The following is a 25,921-nucleotide window of genomic DNA, read 5'->3' on the forward strand; positions in this document are numbered from 1 at the left end:
TGGATTGTTCTTGTTATGAGTATAAAGTGTCATTCTCCATCTCTTTTGATTGATTTTTAGTTTGAAATATATTTTGTTAGATATTAGGATAGCAATACCTGCTTGTTTCTTAGGTCCATTTGATTGGAAATTTTTTCCCAAGTCTTTACTCTGAGGTAGTGTCTGTTTTTGAGGTTGAGGTGTGTTTCTTGTATATAGCAAAAGGCTGGATCCTGCTTTCGTATCAATTCTCTTAGTCTGTGTCTTTTTATAGGTGAATTAAGTTCACTGATATTAAGAAATATTCATGACCAGTAGTTGCTAATTCCTATTATATTTCAGTGGTAGTGTTTGTGTTTTTTTCCTTTCTTTGGGTTTTGCTAATGTGAGGTTATCTGTTGCTTGTGTTTTTGGGGGGTATAGTTAGCTTCCCTGGGTTGGGGATTTCCTTCTAGTATTTTATGTAGGGCTGGGTTTGTGGATATTGTATTGTTTAAGTCTGTTTTTTTTACGGAATATCTTATTTTCTCCATTGATGGTGACTGAAAGTTTTGTTGGGTATAGTAGTCTGGGCTTGCATTCATGGTCTCTTAGTGTCTGCAGCACATCTGCCTAGGACCTTCTGGGTTTCATGGTTTCTACTGAGAAGGTGGATGTAATTCTGATGGGTTTAACTTTATATGTTCCTTGACCCTTTTTTTGCAGCTCTTAATATTCTTTCTTTATTCTGTATGTTTTATGTTTGGATTATTAAATATTTTGATCCAGTCTATTTGGTGTTCTGTAAGCTTCTTGTACCTTCATAGGGATATCCTTCTTTAGGTTGGGAAAGTTTTCTTCTATGATTTTGTTGAATATATTTTCCTGTGCCTTTGAGTTGGAGTTCTTCTCCTTCTTTTATCCCTATTAATCTTAGGTTTGGTCTTTTCATGGTGTCCCAGATTTCCTGGATGTTTTGTGTTAAGAATTTGTTTGATTTAATGTTTTCTTTGACCAATGAATTGATTTTCTCTAGAGTATCTGCAACCCATGAAATTCTGTCTTCCATTTCTTGTGTTCTGTTGGTTTTACTTGACTCTGTAGTTTCCGTTTACTTACCCATATTTTTCATATCCGGAATTTCCTCAGTTTGTGTTTTCTTTATTGCCTTTATTTAAGACTTTAAGTCTTTAACTGTTTGCTTCACCTGTTTGATTGCTTTTTTCTTGGTTTTCTTAGGTTTCTTTGAGAGATTTATTAATTTCTTCTAATTTTTGTTTGTCTTTTCCTCCATTTATTTAAGGGAGTTTTTCATTTCCTCTTTAAAGGTCTCCATCATCTTCATAAAGTTATGTTTAAAATAATTTTCTTCTGCTTCTTCTGAGTTAGGATGATCAAGTCTTCCTTTTGTATGACCACTGGGTTCTAGTGTTTTCCATGTTACTTTTTAGGTTGTTGGATGAATTCTTGCATTGGCACCTACCCATCTCTTCCTTTAGTTGATGCTGGCAGTGTCTTTGTGTCTTGGTCCAATCCTTGGAGTGGCTGTTTGTGTTTTGGGAACTGTTCTTTGTCTGCTCTGTATTGTCACTGTCTATGTCTCAGGATTTTTGGAGCAGCCTATCTCTTGGTCCTCTCTGTGTAGTAGCAGGCTGTTTCAGAGTTCCATTGAGGTTGCAGGGGGATGTGCCAAGATTTTCTTAGATTTAACATTTTCTTTGACCAGAGTATTCATTTCTTCTATCATGGCTTCAGTGCCTGAGATTCTCTCTCCCATCTCTTGCTGTCTGTTGATGAGTCTTGCCTTTAAGATTCCTGTTAGAGTTCCTAAATTTTTTACTTTCACATTTTCCTCTGTTTGGGTTTTCTTTATTGATTTTTATATATACATTAGGATCTTGAACTTTTTGTTTTGCTTTTGTTTTCTTTCTATTTTCTTCCATTGTTTGTTGTGTTTTCATAGATTTCTTTAAGGGATTTATTCATTTCCTCTTTAAGGAACTCTATAATATTCATAAAGGCTATTTTAAAGCCCTTTCTTGTGCTTCAGCTATGTTGGAATACTCCGGGCCTACTGAGGTAGGGTTGTTAGGCTCTAGTGGAGACATACTGTCTTGGCTGTTATTGATTATGTTTTTACCATGTTGTCTAGGCTTCTGGGTTTGGGAAGATTGTAATTCTAGGTGCTTTTATCTGGTCTTGTCTCTGTTGAGTAGGTGTTTTGTTCCTTTGTTTCTGGGGCTCTCTCTGGTTCTTAGGAAAGTGTGGTAGCTGTGGCTTGCTTGGTAGAAAATTCTTCTCGTGTCCTGATAGGTGTGGCCACTGGGGGTTCCTGGTAAAATGTTTCTAGGTATTGGCATCTGAGACTTAGGAAGGGAATGAGCTAAGAGGAAGGGCGGAGGGAAACAGGATATTCCATCAATATCTGCCTACTCCTCTGGGAATGGAGGTAGAGTCTGAGGAGAGGCAGCAAAAGGTGGTCTGCTACAGAGCTAGGGATGAGACTGGGGGATTGGATATGGAGGAGAAGAGGGGAGAGTAAAGATCTGAAACGCACCTACCCATTTAGCTGGCCTACTGTTTCTCTTTCAGGCTTGACTGGTGATTCTGGGGAATGCCTGCTGGAGTTGGGGGTTGAGAAAACAGAATTAGTGAGGGAGAAGTTTGGAGGAAAGTGTTCACATCATCCACTGTGTTGGTAAACTGAGAATCACCCACCATCCAAAGCCAGGTGCTCTCCCATCCCACACCCTGCCTTCAGTGACTCAGTGACTCAGCGCCAGCGGCACTGTCCTCACCAGCAGCCAATGCCATGTGTTTCCACTGCTGTGGTCTCATATTTTTCCCTATGTACATGCTTCATACTCTCTATAAAGCCCTCACCATCATAACATGCTCTCTTTTCCATCCCCACTCAGAGGCAGCCTTTGCAGACCATGCACCAAAATCTCCCACATGAGATCTGTTATACAGTATGATTGTGTGGCATTTTTTGCCCATCTGATGGCCACAAAACATTTACACACCAGAGATGAGGGCAGAGAGGAGGGAGAGGATGAACAGGTGGTCTTCTACAGAGTTGGGGGTGAGAATGGGAGATTGGATTTAGAGGAAAGGAGGGGAAGGTGAAGATACACAGACTACCTTCATCCCTGACCAGAGTGGCCTGTGGGTGGGTTCTCAGGGGATGTCTGCTGGAGTGGAATGTTGGAGTAAAGTGATGGATGAGGAGAGAGAAGGACGTTTAGAGATCTGTGTGATCCCCTGGAGATGGGGGCGAGGTGGGGAGGGGAGGGAAGGATGCAGGAGGTAGTCTGCTACAAAGCTGGGGGTGACATTGGAGGAATGGATTTGAAGGAGGGAGAAAGAGGGAAAAGTCTGCAGTTAGCTTATCTCCCTGGCCAAAGTGCAACACTGTCCACTCTCTGATTTTTCACCCTGAGAACACAGACAGCTGTTCTGGTTCACTGTTGTGTGCTCTGTACTCTTGGACAGTGCCTGACATTAGTGGTACGTGGTAGTGCTGTTGGACAGATAAAAATATGCACGCATGAGTGAGTGCAGGAGCAAACGCCCTCCTGAAATGATGCAAACAGTCTTGCCCCCCCTCCTTCCTTTTATTAGGTTTCTAGATTCGAGAATTCATGGCTCATATTTCACAGGTTGCACACCACATAACTCCGAGGGCTGTATGTGTTGGGCCCACGAGGCGGTGTGACTTTTCGCACTAGTTAGTGGTTTCCTTTGCTGGTAGCTTGAGCTCAGGAGGAAAGGACCTCCTTTCGAGCCCACCCTTGTGAAATACTGAGTTCATAGACACCAGGCCCCGTTTAATTGAAGCAAGAGAGGGTAGTGGTGGGGTGGGGTGGGAAGGATGCTAATCCTAATTTTTTTTTTGCCATATGAGATAGTTCCCAGACAGAGGAGATGCGAGAGCGATGGGGAAATGTAAACCCCAGCTCTGTTTGCCTGCCCACAACCCACCACAGACGCAAGTCATGCTCTGACCGAAATTAATCTTTTCCTGTGATCACTGTGGGAGGGTCTTCCTTTGTTCTCCCGCAGTGGGGGCATTTTCCATTTTCCTTCACCACACTTTTAACAGGTGGGTTTCAGATTTCCCCTTCAGTTCTTCTTAGCAGATACCAACTCTTTTATTTTCACTGAAAATCTATTTACAACTTTTTCCATCCTGTTCTACAATATACATTTTTTGAAATGGAAAAGCATTTGGAAAATGAATACACACAAGAAAAACAAACAAATAATGAGACATTTAAGCTTTCATTTAAGCCCACAACTATTATTAATAGTTAAATGTGCTTTCTTCACACATACATTTTTTTTAAAAAAAAAATACGTACTCCGTATTAATTGAAGGATGGAGAAGCATTGGCCTCACTCCCTCCTTCTTTCCTCTCCTCCCCCCATCCTTCTTCCTTCTTAAATTTTTTTTGAACAATGTTTCACTTATTTCAGGCTGACCTGGAACTAGTTAGCAGAGGATTCTGAGTTTCTGATCCCATTGCCAACACCTCTGGAGGGCAGCTACTACAGCACACACCTTGACACCTAGTTATGTGGTGCTTGGGCTAGGGCTTGTTTTCATGCAAGGCGTTTCTTTCAACGTAACAGTTCTTACGGAGCACATTCAATTCTACACGTTATCTTCCCCACTTATGATAACTGTTACATTTTCTAGCTTTTTTTGTTTTTGAGACGAGGTCTCTTATGTAGCCCCAGTAGACCTCAAATGTGTAGTCTTTCTGTTTCAGTCTTCTGGGTGGTAAGATTATAAGCACATAACCACCATGAACTACATTCTTTTAAATTTTAGACAAATGTAAATTTATAACAATAACAAAAAATAATAATTGTTAATATTGAAAGGATCTTCCTATTACATAGCCTTTGCTGGCTTGAAACTTACTATATAGTCTGACTTCAAAGTTATAACTAGCCTCCTTTCCCTGCCTTCCAAACACTGAGATTATAAGCATATGTCTCCCATATGCTTATAAACCGTATTTTTAAGATTTAACTTAATTTCATTATTTTATGTATATAGACATTGACTGGCACATATGTTTATGTACCATGTGCCTGCATGATACCCGTGGAAGTCAGAAGAGGGTATAAGATGCCCTGGATGTGGAGTTACTGATGCTTGTGAGCCACCTTCTCAGTACTGAGGATTAAACTCCTTTGGAAAATGAGCTGGTGCTTGTAACTGCTGAGTCGCCCTTCCAGCTCCCTACCCTATACTCTTTAGTCTTTGCTCATTTAACCTTATTTATGGGCTCACTCTTAGGGAGTTTCCAGAATTTGTTTATGGAAAATCGCAACATAATGCATATTTCTGTATGTGAATTCCACGATGTCTTTAAAAGAATCAAATTACATAATTATTATTATCTGGACAAACTTGAAGTCCTGGTTTCTCCTGGCTGCATGATAAGCAGTTTCGCCTTCAAGTGCTGGTATGGGTCCTTCCTCTCACTTTTGTGAAAACTTTGGGGGAAACCTTCCTTAATACATACTGATTTTATTTAAATAATATTTTACTTTTTTTATTAGAGTAATAAATACAGTGATATGTAGTATTTAATAACATTTACATCTGTGTCTTGGGCTCGCAGCTCTGGGCAGAGGCTAGCTCAATCCTTTGTGGTCTTGACAGGGTTGCCATGAATTGGGGAATGCATCCTATTTTTAGCTTTTTAGCTTTCATTTCCCCTCAAGACTTCAGTCTCAAGCTTCCTCCTTCCCCAGTTTCTTGGGTTCCTCTTTTTTTTGTATACTTATTTCTGTTTTTGCTTTCATCTTATATTTGAGAGTGCTTCCTCACTCCAGATACTTCTTCTTTATAGAAACATGTTTCCTCTTTTTTCAACATGTTTTAAAACTATTTGAGTTTATGTCCTTCAACCTTAGAATCTTGGTTCCCTTTTAGAATCCTCATTCAAGATATATAAGTTCTGGTTCTGGAAATATATCAAATGCACATGTACATGCGTGCACACACACACACACACACACACACACACACACACACACACTGCTCTATGTGTTCCCATGTCTCTTTCACAACACCAAAAAATTAAAATGAGTTCTATGGGGCAAGGAATATGTCTATTCTACCTAGCATAAGTTCTTAACAGTTGTAAACATTTTCAAGCCATCAAACCCCAGACTCAGCTATCCCTTGACTCCAGCTCTTTGACTAGATCCAAAATGTGGATTCAGGCTATTTCTCTGTTGAGAATAACTGGCTCCTTTAAAGGCCCAGAGCTTAGGCTTCTCCTTTGGAGCATTCAAGGGAAAAGTGAAGTAGAGGTAAGGGGTCCTTGTCCTTCATCACTTGCTTTGAGTGATGGGCGTTCAATGGGGGATGGTACCAGCCAAACATAGGGATTTAACTGGATATCCTATCCTTGTGCATTTTGACCTCCGGCACTTGCATGCCCACATGGGGACTTCTGGGACTGTATAGGCATTGTTTCTGTGGCTCTCTGTAAAGTTGTTCATGAAGTGTCAAGCAAGACCAGAGTGTGTTGGAATAAACAGCCAAGTCTGACACAGTACCTGGCACATAGCTGTTGACTCCATTAATAATACATCATTTGGGGCTGTTAAACCTGCTCATGCTGGACATGTCTGTCCTGGTAAGCAGTCTCCTGTTATGGTTCTGATCTCAAGTTATAGAATAGGATGTGACTTGAGATCTTGTTCCAAAGTCTTAATTAATATATACATTTCTGGGCTTTTTTCCTTAGGACCGACAGATTCATAGTCACATTTACAGGACTATAGACTCTGGGTTTGACGAGAGTTCTCAGCAGTGGAACAATGTCCACTCAGGGTCCAAAGCAGCATACAAGTAGCTTATTCTGGAAGGAAGTTGTATTAGTTGGTCCTCTTGTTTTGAGGCCAGAATCCTGACAGAAGCAACTCATGAGGGCAGAAGGTTATTTTGGTTTTGAGTTCCAGCGATGAAATCCATCATCAGAAGGCATGAAGGCTGTAGGGGCTCAGTCTACATTAGAGGGTGTTTGCAATGGCTGCTTCTTTACATCATGGTGGACAGGACTCTGCCTGAGGTAGAAGCAGAAGGCTCTGCCCAAAGCCAAAAGTGAATATCACCTTCAAGGTCTTCCTCCTGCGGATGTACCATCTCCAGGCAGGCCTTGTCTTCTGTAGGTTCTACAGTATCCCTAACTAACACCATCAATTGTCCAAATTGAACACCAAGTATTCAAACACATGAGCCTGTGGAACATGCTTTAGACTCAATCTATAACAGTCACACCTTGGCTCACATAAGCTCACGGTCATCATACAGTGCAAAATGTATTCCATCGAACTTTAAGAGTCCCTGGTTATAACAGTTCAATGCCAATGTCTTTTATAAGATGCAAGGCAAACTCTTAGCTGTAAGCCCCTATAAGATATTAAAAAAAATCTTACATACTTACAATGTACAATGGAAGAGGAAACATTCACATTCCATCATTCCAAAAGGGAGGTATTAGGCACAGCAAAGAAAGAACAGACCAAAGCTAGGTCAAACCCAGCAGGGAAACATAAATCCTGAAGCTCTGTATCTGGCATCCTGGGTACGCTGTGGCATCATGTATGCTCCAGTTGATTTGGGGAGGACTTTTTATTCTAACAAAAGCACACATTATCTCTTTCTTGGGTATATTCAGTACCTGAAGTTTTCTCAGCAGATGCTTCATGTTCCTGGCAGCTCCAGTATCTTGGAGTCTATACTGCAACCTAGGCTTTGCCTTCATAGTTTCATGCAAGGTTGCTTGGTAGTTCCACTCAGAAAGACCAACCTTGATATATACTCAGAGCAAGCCTCAGTGGCTCCTAGCTTCTACATTCTGCCTGTAAGCAAAAGCACCAGCATATGGACATTGCCAAATTCTGCAGATAGTCCAGGGTAGAGCCACAACCCCTTGAGTCAGGGCTTCCGCAGGCTCTGAGAACCCGCGCAGGTGAATCCGGAGAAACGCATTTTCAGTCTAATGTACTGAAGTAGGATGCTCTGTGTTCAAACACTCTTCCTTTTAAATGAAATCTTTTCAAATGGGCTTTTCAGTTGGAGATCTTGATAGATAGGGCCTTGCTCTCAGTGCTTCTTTTCTACTGTCCTAGTGCAAAGTCTGGGGTTACTCTTCAATGCAGCCCTTCTCTTTAACCATTGCAGCTTCTTTGTGCATACCCAATTTCCCAACAACTTTAAATGCATTCATGCTGTTTATCAAACTGCATATTTTCTTCATCTTCCTGCTTCTTTTCTTTGCTTTGATTTCTTACTATAAATACGAACAAAGGGAGTATGGCTGTGTCACAGCATTGGTGTTGTGGTGTCTAGAAACAAATTTCTCCACTAAATGAAATAGGAATGGGCTCTATGCCAATCCCCAAGAGTCATTGTTCTTTGAAACTCCTTAACTCTGGCTTTCACCGCCTGTATGCAAATGCATGGGGAGGCATTTACATTCAATCTGCGATAGAAGTTTCCATTTCTGCCGAGAATGGTGAATTCTTCATGTTTAGCTGGACTTAGAAGATAGAGTACTGCTGCCTAGATAATATTTTCAAAACTTAACGGCCTTGACGTAGGTGGCATTGCAAGCAGGGAGCTGGGACTCTTCACCTGTGGGTAGACATGGGAAGAAGAACACTGGACATGAGCAGAGCCCAAGCACTCTCATAGAAGACCTGTCATCCCAGACATTCTTTTTTAAAATTTATTTTTATTGAGCTCTACATTTTTCTCTGCTGCCTCCCTACCTCTCCCTTCCCCTTCAACCCTCTAGGTACCCAACCTATAGCTGCTTCACATACAGTCCTTATGTTTACTTTTAGCTGAGAGAGATTATTCTTGAGGGAAATATATTTATCTTTCTCCATGCTTAACAAACTGAGTAATCTTATAATAAATTCACAAGCATTTCTGCCACTAAGAAAACCATCTTCAATATCCTTGTCTTTTCAATTCTTTTGGACAAGAAGGAAAAACAGACAAAAAGGTACCCCTGTCTCTTCAAATCACAGGTGATGAAGGGATAAGCTATGCATCTTACCACATTTGGGGTTTGGCAGGGAGGGTGCAAAGTAGATGTAATATAACCAGAGCAAGAAAATCTCCCTCCTCCAGTTACATGCTACTCCAGAGTCTTTACCCATGACCCCTCCCTCTCTTCCTGTGCACAGCACAAGCTGTAGATGGCCCTTCCCCTCTCTATGACTCTAGACAGAACCCTTCTGCTTTTCTATGTCAATCCAATCTGGAATCCCCTTCCTACTTTGTTTGTTCCAATAAAACAGTTTTCATCTATTTCCTACATTTTTGGGTAACCTCAAACAAAGCCCTGAAACCTGTCTAGATACATGCTCAAAGCTAAATGGCCTCAACATGTCTGGTGTCACAAGCAGGACTCCCCACCACAGGCAGACATGAGAAACTGGCAGGGGTCTGTTTTAACAGCAGGAACTGAGAATCCCTATGAAATGTAAATCTGAACATGAGCCACAGAAAAGGGATTGGCAGTTAGGATGAGAGTGAGCAATAAAGGTTCTTACCACTTTGGGAATCTGCACAGTGGAATAAAGTGTGTTTGCTGCTACCTCTTCTGTATTTGTTTCCTATTAATAAACCAACAACAAAAAATATAATTATCACCTAACTTCTGAGTCACACAGACAAGAACATGGAGACCCACAATACAAAGAAAGCAAAGTATGTACATTGGTATTTTATCTGCACGTATCTCTGTGTGAGGGTGTCATATCTTAGAGTTACAGACAGTTGTTAGCCGCCATGTGGGTGCTAGGAATTGAACCCAGGTCCTCTGGAAGAGCAGTCAGTACTCTTAACAACTGAGCCATCATCTCTCCAGCCCCAAGGGTAAGAAAGCAAAGTATATGTAAGAGACCACAGAGAAGAAAAAAAAAAGGTTCTGGGATAGGCAGAGAAGTTCTCTTGTTAGTAACTGCTTAACAATGCCTATTAATCAGTTTAAAAGACAATCATTGTTTTTTTTATTCATATTTTATTCATTTTTATCACATTTTCTGTATTATGTTTCAATGGATTTCAAAATATGTTAAATGGATTTCAAAATATGTTGAGATATATCTCATGAACTATGAGTCTCCTAAGGTGGCTAAAGGCTAACATGAAGTTATAGTGTCAGTGTTAAAAATGGACTGATCCAGTAATTCAAGGTCTCTTGGTGAAACAGTAAGGATGTCCAATGAGCCAAAATAAAGCAATACCAAGAACAAAGACTCTTGATTAGAAAGGAAAAAATGTCCTGGGTGAGTTTAAGCTTATTTCCTGACCATGTAGGGCAGCCTTATAGTTTCTGTGGGTGTAACCTGAGCAAGAGAAGAGGAAGAGGTGATAAATTTTGACTTAGTAAGTTGAGTAGGCTACAAAGCAGACCAGCTTCCAACCTTCTGTGAGGAAGCAAAGACCACCATCATTAACTGTAAAAAGGAAGAGGTGACTCATGGAACTGCTCACATGAGTGGTACAGGTGTGGAGAAGAATCAAGGGTTCTAAAGTTCACCAACTTCTTCATGGCTATGAGTTAAGGTGTGGGGGAGGCAGACTGACTGAAGTCAAAGACTGTATATCTTAATCCCCTTCCTTTTCTTATGCTACTCAATCTTGCAGAGGGTAGTCTCAAGTGAACTAAGGAAAGCCTTGGAGGGATAGATCTGATTACAGAAAAGAAAATGGAAAGGGACTCACGTTCATGTAAGGGATTGTGTCATATTCTGGATTCTCTTCCAAGTGGGGACAAAAGTTTGGCTTTTCCTGGTGGATGTCCACTTTCTCCATGTCCTCCTTGGAAACTGAAACCAGGTTTAGAGAATCAAAGACTGCCAATATCCCCTGGCCCACAAAACTTGGATGATCTACTCATCTAGTTTTCTAGTCACTCTGAAATGGAAACACTTTATAGGGCAGAAAACTTTCAATATTAAACTGGAGAAGATTCTGGATAAATCAGGATGAATTATCCACTTGTTACTCCACTTCCAAATCTTCAAATCAAGGTGGCTACAGTGAGAAGCAGAGGGGGTCAGCAACATTCCCAGAATACCTCTTACAGAGGAGTTCTCAAAGAATATCTCAAGGACTATCTCAAAGTCTGCATTTGTACTCAACTATTGCTGCAACTTTTCCTCCACACTCTCCTCTTGCCCCACCATGGATAGTGCTGGTAGGAAGATGGGAAACAAATAAAGGTTTTGGGATATAGGATGGAGTACAATGTAGAGAGACAAAGAAAGGTTTGTCCAAGAGGAATGTGCCTAGCCTGAGGTGAAGGGGAAAGAGGAATCTTGATGCTGATTGAGTATGGAAGACAATCTGGTTGGGGACTCTGACAGGGATAAGGATAGGATGGCTGAGGAAGGAACAAAAGCTGCTAAAACACATTTGAATATAAATGCTGCTAAATTACTCTAAGATCATTATTTTGAAAAGAATTTGACTTCAAAATTGAAGTCAAAAGGTATGTTACTTTGGAGAAGAGATTTTATTTGTCAATTATGTTTTAAATAAATGCTGATTGATCAGTCACCAGGCAGGAGGTATAGGTGGGGCAACCAGACAGAAAGTAGAGGCGAGGCAATGAGAACAGGAGTATTCTGGGAAGAAGGAAGCTCTTTCTGCACTCCTGCCCAGACCACCGAAGAAGCAGAATGTGACCTGCCTTGCTGAAAAAGGTACTGAGCCATGTGGGTAACATAGATAAGAATAATGGGTTAATATAAGCTACAAGAGCTAATAAGAAGCATGCGCTAATTGTAATCTTATGGAGACCTCTGTGTGATTTTCTTTGGGGCTAAACGACTGTGGGAACTGGGCAGGAGAGAAACCCCAACAACAAGCAGGCCCTCCTGTTACAAGAATCAACAATGTATGACCTGTATTATCAGAAGGGCTACATCCTTCTGAAGGCAGGATAGGTGTAGGCACTAGAAAGAGACTCTGTCCTCAAGAGAGAAGGCAAGGACTACATTCTCTACTTTGGAGCTAAGGCTTACAACTATGGCATGCACTTCTCTTTCTGTGTGTGTGTGTGTGTTCATATTCATGTGTGAATAGGTGCATGTGTGAGTACATGTGCATGTGTGGGAAGGGCAGAGATCAACTTTGGGTGTTATTCTTCAGGTGTTGTCTACCCTGTTTTATGAGATAGAATCTCTCACTGGCTTGGGACTAACATGTTAGACTAGGCTAGTTGACCAGTATAAGCCCCAGGGAACAACCTATCTCCACCTCCCCAGTGTTGGGATTACAAGTACATGCTGCCGCATCTGGATTTTTTTTTAAATATGAGTTCTGGGGTTTGAATTCAGGTCCTCACACTTGAATGGCAAGCACTTTACTGAATGAGCTCTCTTTGTCTAGCCATTGACTGTGCATTTCTTAAGGGAAGAGACCATGACCTCCTGGTTTTATATCTTCAACACTAAATCTTGCACACAGATTAATGCATTGCATGAGGAATGAAAAGGAGAACATATATGAAGCGAAAAACCATAAATGCTTTACCTTTTCCTTTCTCTGTATGCATAGCAACAGGAATAATCACCAGCAAGATACCAAGTACAATTAACACTGGCAGGATATATAGGATGATGCTAGATGAATTTAGGTCCTTGGACGCATCTTTAAAGAGAAAATAAAGAGAGGCATGAGGAGGGTGGATGTGTGTGGTAAAGTCAGCTAGGCAAAAGGACATAACTTCCACATTCCTCCCAACCTGCTACTTTCCCAGAGGCCTTTAGTTGACATGGAGCCTATTTCTATAGAAACTGGGAGCTAAAGAAGATAACATTTCTCCAACCAGAGGCTCCTGGAGAGAGGAGACTGTTACCTCCACAGAGATCCTGGACATGGGTGGGGATCGAGAAACTTTGGCTGACGGGATTCCTGGCCATGCAAATTAAAGTCTTGTCTTTTTCTCCCAATCTCCAGGAGATGGGGAGGACGGCACCATCATGAGATTCATTGACTCCATGCCCAATGGCTTTCCAGCTGTAGGTCACATTCTCTCCTCCCTTGTCCATGGAGCATGTCAGGTTGGTTGTGCAGGTGCCATTCATGTTGTCTAGTCCATTCAAGGTGACTTTGGGCCTTGACAGATACTCTGTAAAAGAGCACAACAGAGGATGGATGTTAGTCCTGAGCTCAACCTTCTCTGAGTTACCCTTCTTTACCTTGGACCTGATTCTTGCTGGTAAATTCAAGAAGGGCAAGCAACTAACAATTCAGAACAGAATGTCTTATTCTTATCTGGGAAAGAGACCACTTAAGTCTGCTTGGCTCTACCTATATAGCAAGAATAACAATAGCAACTATTCTAGCAGAGATAATCATAAAACAACAATGCAGTGACATTGCCCTAGATGCAGGGCAAACACTGACCTTAGTTGTATTTATTAAATACTACCCAGTCTTTAGACAGAGGCTTTTCATTGCTTGTCCTTGGACTTCCTTGAACACACTTTCCTTTATCCTCTTAGGGAGTATAATAATAACATAGTAACACTTCTCACTAACTTGTGCCTACTCCTTTATGCTTAGAATATCTGCAACAGCTTATCTATCCTAGAGTTTGGTCCATTAAATATTTCTGTTCAAATACCTTTTTTCTCTTCATCCTTTCCCCAGCTAGATTGTCTGCAGATTAACTCATTTCTGTTGCCTTCCACAGTATCTCAATGGAATATAAGCCTGGCTCAAGGTGCATTGCCTAGCTCCTGCAAGCTAGTCTTGGGTCTCTTCTCCTGGTATCTCTGTACTGTAGTTCAGTGAACAGGACAAGTAACTCTTCTGGTAGAGAGCTGACTGGTTTGCAAGTTTAACTTCCTGAGTGGTTTCTCTTTCCTCTCTCCCTCTCTGCCTTTCTCTTACTGTTACCCAGGCCAGCGCAGGAGTCCTCTGCTCCCTGATCCTTGCTGTGTGATTATCCAAACTTGACTTGAACATCCACTGTATCAGGATGCTCACTACATCCGTATGCCTACCATCCACCATTAGAACCAAGCCTACTTACCATAGACATACAGCACATATTCCTGGGTGAAGGGAGACTCAAGAGATGTACTGTGAATCTCTGCCCGGTAGACACCTGAGTCATTCTTCTTCAACTGGCTAAGTGTCATGGAGTAGCTTCCATCTGGGAAGACTATCCTTTCTTTGTTATGATTTTGAGTCACTATGACTTTGTCCTTAACTATGATGGCAAAAGAAAGTGTCTTGAAGGTCCATACAATAGTGTCAACCTGTTTTCCTGTGAAATTCAGACTGAAGGTCACAGATCCACCAAGGGCACCAACCATCTCCTTCAGAGTTCCAGAAGTTTTTGCTGTCACTGCAGACACAGAAAACGATAACATAAGCTCTTGTCACAAGTTACCACAACCTTTGAGTCTTTGGAAGATCCTGTGACATATCTTCAAGTTCAATAGAAACAGAACCTCATCCACATTGAGGTGGCATTGAGAACAGACCCTTCTGCCTGCAAGGACACCTTCCACCATCACACCACATTCTCAGAGACCCCCAGCGGAGTAATCCAAATTGTGGTAAACTTGAAAGCCCAGCTCCATCCTCCACAGGTTCCTGTTGTTGGGGGAGGTGAGGAGAGACAACTAAAGAAGTTTCTATCTGGGTCTCTTAGGAAAACCAGATTACTCCAGAGATGTTTACCATGAAGCTGATGAGATAGGCTGCCCACACCAGAATCACTGGTTCACAAGCATCACCATGGTAATGGGAGGAGAGCTAGATGTTTGTAGGGACAGCAATAGTGGACACGTGTAAGGATGACCTCTCTTCCCAGTTTGAGATGCATTAGTAGACTCAAGGTCATCCCCACAAAAAGCTTCTATACTTACATAATATGTTTGTGTGGGAAGAAGAAAAGGGGTGAGTCTAAGTGTTGGGGAGCATTAAGACGCTCACCTCACATGCTAAAAATTGCTGTAGGGTTTTCATTCCACAAGAATTTTGTTGCTTTGACTGACACAGTCTTAGCTCACCTGGTAGAGCCTGACTCTGAAGCACTCATCACTAGTTATGTGACTCCATATGAAAGAATGACTCTCGGTGGAACTTTCAGAAGTCACCAACTAAGTAAGCATTTACAGTGATGGTGAAGGGGGTAACTGTCTGTAAAAGTTTAAGGGACAAAATCTGGGGCTAGCAAAGGCACTGAGACAAGAAATTTAAAGCATGTACCATGAACTTTCTTTAGCTGTTAAAGTTCTTCGAGGAGGAAGATTTTTACTTTCGTCAGACAGAACAGAATTTACTCCCTTAAGTACAGGTCTGGGGAACCTTCAAAAGTACTGGTTTTTCTTCCTGGAAAAAATTTCCATTTTCAAACATTTTTTCCTATAACTTCTTAGTCAGTGTACATATACTTTGCATCCCTGCAATCTTGTCAAATTATCTAGTTAAACTTGAGTTTTCAAAAAGTTCCCTACTCTTATAATACAAAGGCGGGGATGGTTTTAGACTTTAACTATCTCAAAGGATGGAAAAATAGTCCCAGTAAAAGTTACAGACAAAATCAAATGTACTCTGATTTATTTGACCAATTGATACCTTCATTCTTACATTTCAACGTCAGAGACAGAAAGGGTAAATATTTTGAACTCAGGTGAAGATTGGGTATCACTTGCCCTCCAAGTGGGTCAAATTCCTGGACCTTCAAGTAATTTCATTTTCACATTGGTTTTGGGGGACTTGCATTACTCACTCCCTTTTATGGTATGTATCTGTCCTTTTCTGAAGGAATAACAACATGCTTGAAGGTGGATACTTTATAAAGAAAAAGTAACTTACAGTTTGGGAGGTTGAAAATCTGAGCGTGTGCAATATCATATGTGAAGCCTTTGGTGAAGGTTCTCTTGGTTGGGTCACAAGACGGCAGAGAAACAGAAGGGAAATCACCCCTGTGCAGAAGAGGCCAAGAACAGATGGGCCTCACCACAACAAATCTGCTCTCAGCACAGTTAACTTACTCCAAGAAAGTGGAAGCAATTCTGTCTCAGAATAATGGTACCCTCGTCACCTAACAGCCTCTGCTAGGCCTTAGCTCTTAGAGGTTTTATCACCTCTACTTCACCACAGTGCTTTTAGTCTCAAACTCATGGGTGTGACAGATCACATCTAAACCATAGCAAAGTGTTTAAGGGGCAAACTGAGACTATGGCTTTAGTATGTTAGTACGTGCGTGTGTGCTTCAGCCAGGAGGAAGCCCTCTTTTTACTCCCTCACAGTAGGTGTCAACTTTCTCAGGGTAAATGTCACCAGATATGAGTAACGTGGAGCAAGGGTGAGGAAAATTTGAAATTCGCTGTCCTTTGTTAAGAAGGAAGTGGAGGATGACATGCGGCAGAGTGCTCCATGGAACACCACCATCCATTCTCTTCCTCCTCTCTCCTGCCTCTTCTTATTTTTCCTTTCCTTTTTCTTTTTCCAAAGTTGGCTTCAAACTGCTATGGAACTAAGGGAGAATGACCTTGAACACTTTTTAAATAAAAAGTATTTTTTAGGTTTTTAAATTTGACTTTATGTGTATCAGTATTTTGTCAATGTGTAGGTATGTATACCATGTGTGTGCCTGGTACCTGTCAAAGTCAGAAGAGGACAGACACCCCCTGGAAATGGAGTTACAGGTGGTTGTGAGCCACCATGTGAGTGTGGGAATCAACCCCAAGTTCTCTGCAAGAGCAGCAAATTGCTCTTAGCCCCTGAGCTCCAGAGTCTTGCCCTCTTAATCTTCCTGCCTCCACCCCCTAAGTGCAGCCATACCCAGATTACTGTTCTATCTTAAGTGTATCTTCAGGATGGAAAAGAAAGTTAACTGAAGGAAGCAGTTCCCTGCCATTTCCTAAATAATGGGTTAACGAACAAAAAACAGTGTTGGGAAATTCTAGCCAGTTTGGTTTTATTATCCCAGTGACTGAGAAATGGGATCTAGAAACCAGAGACATTTTTTAAAAATGCTCAAAGTTGAGATGAAACTTTGGCGTCATCTTCATCACTTCCAGGCATGGCGCTACAGTTTGCTCAAATTTAAGCAGACTGTGTTTGGTATGCTTTATCTTTTTAGGAGCTAAAGAGAGAACTGAGGGCTTGAGCAAGATGGTCATGATCCTTGCGCTCTCAAAATTGCGAGAAATCAGCAGTTAAGCAACAGCACGTGCTATGAGAAGGGAAGTAATGATTGCTGTGGGGATTCCGTGGGGGTGTTTAGCCTGACCTGGAGTCTGGACTCACAAGACTGCTCAACCTTTTGACATCGCGACATGACAGTCATCTGAAAATTTTGCCCTTGAGAACTGCGCAATAGAGTTACTAGAAGCATCCCATAGTGTTGTAAGTATGTTTCCAATTTCGTGCTGGGCCACATTCCTGGATTTCTTGGGCTCTATGAAGCCCAGTGGCTACAGACGGGATGTGTTTGCTAGAGAATGTATGACTACCAATTCCTTCCTAAAGATCTGGATCCCACGAGACTCACCTACCTCCCTCAGATACCATTCTCCCACCTGTCCGCAGGGAATGGTGTGACCTGCTTCCTCTGTGCTCCCTTGACCTCTGATTTCACAGCAGCCAAGTGGTTTGGGTAAGTCTGATGGCGCTCAGCTTCAGTGATATTCTCCTCTGGCCCAGTGATTTCCTTAGAGTTATCACATGACCTGAGAGAAGCCTGGGGCTTTAGCTCTAAGGCCAAGATAATGTTATAAGGCTATGGAAAATACAAAACCCACTTGCTGTCAATCAACAAGTATCCAGGCCTCTTCTCTTTCCTGATCCTCAGTTGTGTGTGTGTGTGTGTGTGTGTGTGTGTACACTCACATGCGCACCCACACACACATGCACCATATGTACATCATATGTGCATGTAGGGAGACATATGCTGTGGTGACTGGACACTTCATTTTTGTGTGTGTGAATTACCCAATGACCAGTCTACAGGTGTTATGTCCCAGATTACCGTGTTGTGGCATCACCGTGCCCAGAGAAGGATATGATGCCTTCTCTTCCTACCAGCACACTGCAGAATGAAAAAGGGATCTCTGTCTTCAGTGGAAGTCAAGGGACCCAAGACCCATTCCAGCTCCTCCACAGTCATAATTCTAGAGACAAACACTTGGTGTATGTAAGACAGTCTGATGAACTTGCCTTTGTTGATCTTCAGAACAAGCTCAGGAGATAAAGAGTGAAAACATTCCGTTTCATAAATGAGGATACCAGGGCTGAGCGACTTTTCCAAGACCACAAAAATGACAGGGATGTAGCTCAGTGTTAGAGTCCTTGGCAGATGCACATGAGGCCCAAGTTTGATGAACCCCAATTTGAGAGAGAGAGAGGGAGGGGTAGAGATCATCCATCTCAGAGCCCCCCCCTTTTAACATTTACTATTTTGAGTTTCAGTTCTCTGAGGGAAAAACACCTTCAAGTCCTAGGAATTTGGGGAGAGTGAATGTGGATCTGAAAGTATTTTGACAAATACAGAACAAGAACAGGTGACAGCATGGTGGGAGGAGCCAAGGGCATTGGTGGGAGGAGCCAAGGGCATTGGTGGGAGGCGCCAAGAGCAGAAGGCTCTTTGAGAAGGCTTTCCATTTTTCAAGTTTCATGTCTGAGGCATTCAAGAAAATAGTTCACAAAACAGCAGTGGGTGACTTCGTAGTAAGACAAAGGTTCAGTCACCACTGCAAATCTCCCTGGCAGCCAGTACAGAGAGGCGGAAGGCGCTGGACCAGGAGGCTGTCCGTTTCCACCTCTTTGTCTTTGTGTCAGGAACATCATCATCTCTGAGAGACACTTTGGAGCAGAATGAGACAACATCTCCACCCTCGTGTCGCGCCCTTTCATATTTTCACTTCTCTCTCTTGTGACATTCCCCCGGAAAGGGTCAAAAGAACAGTGAACTGGAGCAGCAAGAAGCAGCCCCAGCCCCAGGAGGGCAGGCAGCCCAGGAGGAAAACACAGGGGAGGGGCCTGGCAAAGCTCCAACTGCCTGTCAGCCCAGCCCTTGACAATGCCACAGACACCACCACACTGGACAGTCCTCCTCATGGAAGTCAAGGACAGAACATCTCAGACCTGGGAGGAATCTTCAGGGGGTAATAATTAGTCTGATTCCATTCTATTTCCCAGACAGGGAGACTAGACTCAGGATAATGTGGGAGGCCACGAACCAAGGCGCTAAAGGCAAGATTTTCCCCTGTACCTCTTGCTACAGCTGGAGTCTCAAAAATCTCCATCTTTCTTTGAACCTTAGAGAGAGGGGCAAAGAACAGAGAGCCAAAGCTTTGGGGTTTCCTCACGGCCAGGGAGGCTACAACCAAAGGTAGACTCGCTTACATGTTTCTGTTCATAAGTGAAAAACACTGCTCCCATAACAAAGTGGTTTGAAATGAGTGGCCCTTTAGATAACTTCTTTTCTAACGTCCCCTGAAAATTGCATTGTAAATCAATACCATGGGGGTATACACACAACAGAACTCACAAACTTTCCAGTCCCTCACACCCCTTGACGGACACATCCAGGCTGCCTCATTTGCTTCTTTGCCTCTTGTTTGTCTCCCGCTCTCTTCTCTGTCTTTTTTTTTTTTTCTGGTTCTTTGCAGCGGTCCCCCATACCCCCTCTCATCTTTGTTTTCCTTAAAGCCATTGTATTACTCGACCATTATGAAATACTCAAAGGAACAGACTGCTGCCCCCCTTACCCTGGTGAGAACAGAAAGGCTGCGAGAGCTAGCCTCGCCGCTCCGGGTCAAGTCGTCCAGAGTGGCATCCCATTGGTATTACCACGCCCCCCAAACAGTGCGACCTATTTGTTGACCGTCTTGCCAGTCCCTGACTTGGGCTCCTGTACCTGGGGAAGGAAGAAATGACATCTGGCTCTTGCTGAGGGGGACTCAGTCCAAATGCATTTTTCCTGAACACCTTTCCAGGGTCAGGTTGGCATCTGAAGCTGTTGGTCAGCGCTTGGTGTGTGGGAGACAGCGCCAGCTGTGGACACTCCTTTCCTCCTTTCCCTTGTAATCAAGGCGTGATCTTGCCTAAGAAACTCGACCTCTCCCAGTCTGTTTCCTTATCTTTAAGTCCCTGTCTTATAGGTTTGTAAGGAGATGCCCCCCAAAGTACCTTGGGGTATCAGGAACTTAAATGGCCACTATTCCTGAATCAATTTGCTTTTATTTATCTGTTATACACAGAAAAGCAAAGTTCAAAGTACAAAGATGCTCGTTCACAGCAATCCAGTACAAAGTTAAACTAGGAAACTTGCATCCAGGGTCTGTACTGCTTCCACTGCTCTGTCCTTTGGGGGTTCTAGGGCAATCTCTGACTCTTTTCAGCCACTGGAGATGTAACCCCAGACTTCCCACAGCCTACTGGAGTAGAATAGCAGGAGACTCAGGTTACATACCTACAGCACTACAGATGTTTCAGGTGAGCACCTGGGCTTTTCAAAGCCCTGGCATGCCCTCCCCCACCTCATCTTTAAATTTTAGTTCTGATCACCATTTCCGTTCAGGTAGTATTTTAGAAACAAGTCTGTTTTTAGGGCAACCTACTTAGGGCCAGGTGTTTCCTAGCAATGTAAGGTTTGATGAATTCAAGGAGGCGTGACAGACTGTAGATTTGAGTCACTTGGTTTGGTCTGGTATGAGAAGGAAAGGATTGAAAACCCTGTGTGGCTTGAGAGTTATTTTAGGAAGGTTTATTGTGTACAGATATGACAGCTATAGAGGAGAGAGAGAGAGAGAGAGAGAGAGAGAGAGAGAGAGAGAGAGAGAGAGAGAGAGACCCTCATGGTGGTACCCCATGTGTCAGAGAACACTGGGTATAGTAAAATCTTTCATTATCATCATACCTACGACAGGGTCATGCAGTCACCCAGTCCTTCACGTGAGTGAACATAGAGTACCTATAATTAATTAATTTTCTAAGTAGAGGCAGATTGGGTTAAGAGAGAACAAATTCAAATGGTTGTTTCCATTGATTGATCTCATTCTTATGCACCATCATTAAATCTATTTAGACATGTATTAATTAAAATACATTTATGAATGAATACACAACTGTATAACTTTACTTCTAACGTTGTTCTCAAAAGGAGAGAAAGCTAAAAGAGAGAGACCCTAAAAGAGAGAAACCCTGAAGCCCAGGGTAACTTGATCATTGTCCATTTAACTCCTGGCAGAGCTGGATCAGGACACAGGACTCTAAAACCCAATTCTTGCTGTCTCTCCTTCCCTGGGGTAGGCTGAAGGGACTTAGTTCCAAGAGCTGCTTCTTTTCTTCTTCTTCCAGATACCAGTGGCTAATCACAAAGCCAAATGAGGCAGAGGCTCCAGAGTGGACTCAGATGCCTGGGATGACACCTCAGGAGGAGGAGGTCAGGAGACTGGACAAGAGAGGGTTAGACTCACCTGGGATCTGACAGAGCACAGAGGTAAAGATGATGAATGTGCAGAAACCAGCCATAGCGTCTTCAGGTTGTCAGTCACTCAGAGGACCCGAATTCCCCCTAAGGCAGCAGACTTCTCTAGCCTTTAGCTGTGATTTAAATTAGGTGGGAGGAGTCACGTTAGAATGAGTCATCTTCTAAGTCACCGTGTAACAGGATTTCCAAAAGGAAGGAAAAAATGATTGACAAGAGTCTTATTTTCTGTTACAGGTAAGGAATCACACGCTTTGTAGGAATTTTTAAATAGAAATGCTATTCCTTTTTTTTTTTTTTTTTTAACTTTGCCTGTTACTACTTTGGGGGGATTTTTTTCTTTTTATTTAATTTTTCACATCAATACACATCTATCCTATTCATTTCTCTGTCCCTTCATATCATCCTCTGGCCTTGCAATCCACCAGCACCCCCCCAAAAAAAATAAAATAAAATTTAAGAGAAAAAAGAAAGAAAGAGAAAAAAGAAAGAGAAGGAAAAATAAACAGTCTCGTCACGGAAGCTACAGTGTGACACAGTGAGTCACACAGTAAACCCTTCCATGTATCTTTACTTGCGAGTGTTTGTTCATTGATCTGGTTTGAAGTCTCTGGTTTCTGTTACACTATTAGTGCCGGGCCCTCACTGGAACCTCCTCTTGGTTATTCTACTATTGCCCTGCGTTGTGGAGATCCTGCAGCTTTGGGGTCTGTGGGTCAGGTTCCTTCACGTGCGCTAGTAGATGACAGATGTTACCGGTTTCTCCTAAGAGACTCAGAAACAGGAAATCAGTTAGATGGGGGCAGGGAGGACAGGAGGGAGCGAATAGTAAATTTAATAAGCCTTTCTAAATGCCAGTTGCTGTGCGAAGAGTGATGGAGGTGGGTCTTGTAATAATAAAGAAACTGCCTCGGCCCTCATAGGACAGAAAATTAGGTAGGCGGAGTAGACAGAAGAGAATTCTGGGAAAAGGAAGCTTAGTAGAGGAGTCGCCATGTTGCTCCCACTCCAGACAGACGCAGGTTAAGATCCTCTCTGGTAAGCCAACTCATGGGCTACACAGAATATTAGAAATGGGTTAGAACAATATGTAAGAGCTAGCCAATAAGAAACTGGACGGGCCAGGCAGTGTTTGAAAGAATACAGTTTCCGTGTAATTATTTCTGGGTATAAGCTAGCCATGCGGGCGGCCGGGTGCCGGGGATGCAGCCCCGCCGCTCTTATTTCAACAGAAGAGTACACACATTGTCTTTTTTATTCTTCATGTAAACCCTATGAATGGAATTCTACTACAAATCCTATTCTACAGCTGAGAAATTATAGTGTAGGTCTTATGACAACAATACCAAAGACTTCTTTTGGAGCTGGAGAGATGGCTTAGTGGTTAGCAGCGCTTGCTACTCTTCCAGAGGATCTGAGTCCCCGGATTGACATAGGGAGACTCAGGGGATCTGACATCTTCCTCTGGCCTCAGAGAGCACTTGCACACATGACATGCTCACATACAGAGACATACACATATGCATGAATAACATTAAAAGTAAATCCGAAGAAAAGTCTCTTTTAACCAAAAGAATATTCTTGTTTTAAAAAAGTCTTATTTAAAACAAATTCCAACCAGCAACCTAACTTGCACTAAGTATAAACAGACAAAACATTTAATTAAAGGAAAGACTATTAAAACAGATAAGAAAAACTCAAGGCTGAAGTCTCTAGTTTACAAGAGCTACACCTTCAAGATACAAATGGGGAGATGGCAGGAAAACAAGAAGGCAGGTGTGATGGAGGGACGGGTGGAGACTGCACGCAAGCGTCCTTGAAGGACCAGTGGGTAGGAGTGATGCTTGATAGAATTCTGGTATAATTTGATATAAAACCAGAAGGCAGGAGAAAATCCCCGAGAGTAGCACTGTGGGGGGAAGAGCAAGGAGAAGCCTGAGCCAGAAAATGGAAGCACGAGTCCAGGTGTGTCCTAGAATGTGAACTTGGCTCACTTCTGTCCCTCGCCGCCCAGCTTCGGAGGAGCGTGACAGTGGCACTGTGACATGCAGCACCAGGCTTCAGACTCCTGCTTTTGTGGGCATTTTGCCTCTTTCTCATCCTTCAGCAACCGCCACAATCTCCTACCTCCTCTGCCTTCCTCAGAGCACTGAGCTATGTTGTTTTTGTTTTTTGTACTTTTGTGTTTTTGTATTGAGGCTGGATCATCCAAGTTAGGTTGCTGGTTGGAATTTGTTTTAAATAAGACTTTTTTAAAACAAGAATATTCAAAATGGTCAAGAGTGGCCGGGTTGTAATAAGGTTGGGGAGGGTTTTTTTTTGTTTGTTTGTTTGTTTTTTCTCTGCTTGGTTGGCATTTAGGGCATCAGACTAGGCCCCAGTACTCCCCTGAAAGTAGAAACTCTCTTGAAAAAAGAAAAATGACCGCCATCAAAGTGAAAGCCCACCAAGAACATATGGTAATAGCCAAGTAACAAACGATCACCTATTACTCTCCACTCATTGTAAGAAGTAAACTAATACTAATAGAACAGAATCACTAAGATATTAAGTCCTATGGATATGAGTAGAAGGGAAAAGAGCAGAGTGACTTGTGATTCATATCGGGTTGAGAAAAAAAGGAGAGGATGGCAAAACTAGATAGAATGGGGGAACAATATGGACGGGGGTCAGGGTGGGGAATGAGGCAGTTTTGGCTAAAGGTAGGATGAAAAGGGAAAGGGAAAGTAATGTAATCTGATTGCCAAAAAGAGCTCCATGTCTTAGGCATCCGGGCCACAGCGACCCTGCAAAGAATAGGCCAGCTTATGTTCTTTGGGAAAGCCCATGAAAACAAAAATAAGGATAAAGAAAAGGTGTTGTGTGTGTGTGTGTGTGTGTGTGTGTGTGTGTGTGTGTGTGTAAGAGCCAGAGGAGAAGAAATAACAGTGAGAGCAAGAGAGAGAAGACAGCAGGACAGATCTGGCCTCCAGCATAGATACTAGGTGTTCAGTGAGGGAGAAACTCACGTGAAGGGGAGCGTGGCGTAGGTATATGTGTGAGCGTGAATGAGGTCCTGCCCTTCCACTCTCTGCTTTCTTGGTGTTCTTTCCCGGGTTCCCAGATGCCTGTTACACCCCCGAGTGGTTCTTTGTGAGGCTGGGTCAGAGATGCTGGCCTTGTCTGTGAGAAGTACCCTGGACAGTCCTTTCCAATGTCTGCTGGGTCACTTGGATCTTTGTTCCTATTCCCTTACTGATCCTGTATACGCTTCTTTCCCACAATATATGGGGTTCTACCCACCAGGCTTTTGGGTACTCTTAGGCAATTCTTGCTTTTGTTTCTTGAAAATGAACTTCACGGCCAGTCTGGGACTCCCAAGCTGCTAACTCAGGCTGTTTTGGAAATGGTGTCTCACCATTGCTGTGGTCAAGAGTTTACCTGGCATCTCTCCTATCTGTGCCAATACAGAGCACAACTTTTCTTTCCCTTCTGTTTTCTTGTTAATATCTCTATTACAAGTGCAAAATGAAAGTAGACGCTGGGAGGCGGAGGATGGAATGGTCTAAGTAGGGGAGGGTGGGGTGGGTGGAAGGGGGTGGTAGATGGGGGAAAACCAAAAGTAAAGATCGGAAACTTTACCATTCGTAAGTTCATTTAAAATGTAATATTTAGAACCTGAACAGAGGTACCTTGTATGGGTGGGCAATGCTTCCTTCAGAAGCCATAGGTTATTAAATGAGTCTTTCAATGCCAACTGTAAGATACCTCAACAGTTGTTGAGGTCAGAGAGGTCAAGGGGCCCAGAGGCTCTCAAAACAGTGCAGCTTCACCACTGCTCTTGGTCGCCCACCAGGATTTGATGGTAAGGCCTATTGCTAAAGACATCAACCACACACTTTGATACAGAGCACAGAGAAACCCAGCTGGGACTGAGCTGAAAGCCTCCTCTCTGCTGGCTAGCTCTCACAGCCTAGAAGGTGCTATGCAGGCTCCTGGTGGAGAAAAGCCACTAATAATCTTACCCAGCTTTGAAATCTGCAGACTAGAGTACTGGCCTCCCTACCAACACGTACCCATTGGTATAGCAGTGGCGTGATCATGATGGGAATAGCCAGCTACTTTCTGTCTGGATCTAAGGCCTGCTTCATGGGAAGGAACCCATGCTTGATGCTGTGAATTTAGTCAAGAACCCGTGGGCTGGGTAAGTCATAGGCCTTCAAGGGGAGCCTATCACCATTGTGATGCTAAATGGGCGTGCTGTTAAACTGCCTTCTAAACACTCCCATTACACCCACAGATTAGTGCTACCTGCAGCCTTGGGAAGAGATGATTCTTGTAGCTGTGGGCAGTAGTTAGTGCAGGGATTCATAACCAAACAAAGTTTCAAGAATAAATGATGGTCGAGTTCTCAGCTTGCATCAAGATGTCTATGTCACCACCACCTCCTCCCTGGGCTCGGAAACATT

General features: G+C 42.8%; 1 protein-coding gene across 1 annotated transcript; it reads right to left on the reverse strand.

Annotated features, from left to right (window-relative positions):
• Window positions 1-7,465: 7,465 nt before the first annotated feature.
• Slamf7 (SLAM family member 7) lies at window positions 7,466-21,571 on the reverse strand. The gene is made up of 7 exons (XM_050143102.1): window positions 21,463-21,571; window positions 14,055-14,372; window positions 12,873-13,145; window positions 12,548-12,664; window positions 10,733-10,836; window positions 9,556-9,618; window positions 7,466-8,626 (listed from the first exon to the last, which is right to left on the reverse strand). Exons 1-7 carry the CDS (start codon window positions 21,515-21,517, stop codon window positions 8,555-8,557), a joined length of 1,002 nt encoding a protein of 333 aa, XP_049999059.1. The 5' UTR covers window positions 21,518-21,571; the 3' UTR covers window positions 7,466-8,554.
• Between the last annotated feature and the right edge of the window lie 4,350 nt (window positions 21,572-25,921).

The sequence above is a fragment of the Alexandromys fortis genome, unplaced genomic scaffold (genome assembly GCF_014885135.2).
Source record: "Alexandromys fortis isolate MF-2015 unplaced genomic scaffold, M_Fortis_MF-2015_v1.1 scaffold_51, whole genome shotgun sequence".
NCBI classification, from domain to species: Eukaryota; Metazoa; Chordata; class Mammalia; order Rodentia; family Cricetidae; genus Alexandromys; species Alexandromys fortis.

Bases quoted from the DNA above. Each gene is read 5' to 3' on its own strand.
- Slamf7 (XM_050143102.1), bottom strand. From the start codon at position 21,517: ATGGCTGGTTTCTGCACATTCATCATCTTTACCTCTGTGCTCTGTCAG. The intron at 14,373-21,462 runs GTGAGTCTAACC...CTGTGTCTGCAG, and splicing joins TGTGCTCTGTCAGATCCCAG to TGACAGCAAAAACTTCTGGA. The intron at 8,627-9,555 runs GTAAGAACCTTT...GTCTACCCACAG, and splicing joins CTGTGCAGATTCCCAAAGTG to GTGAAGAGTCCCAGCTCCCT.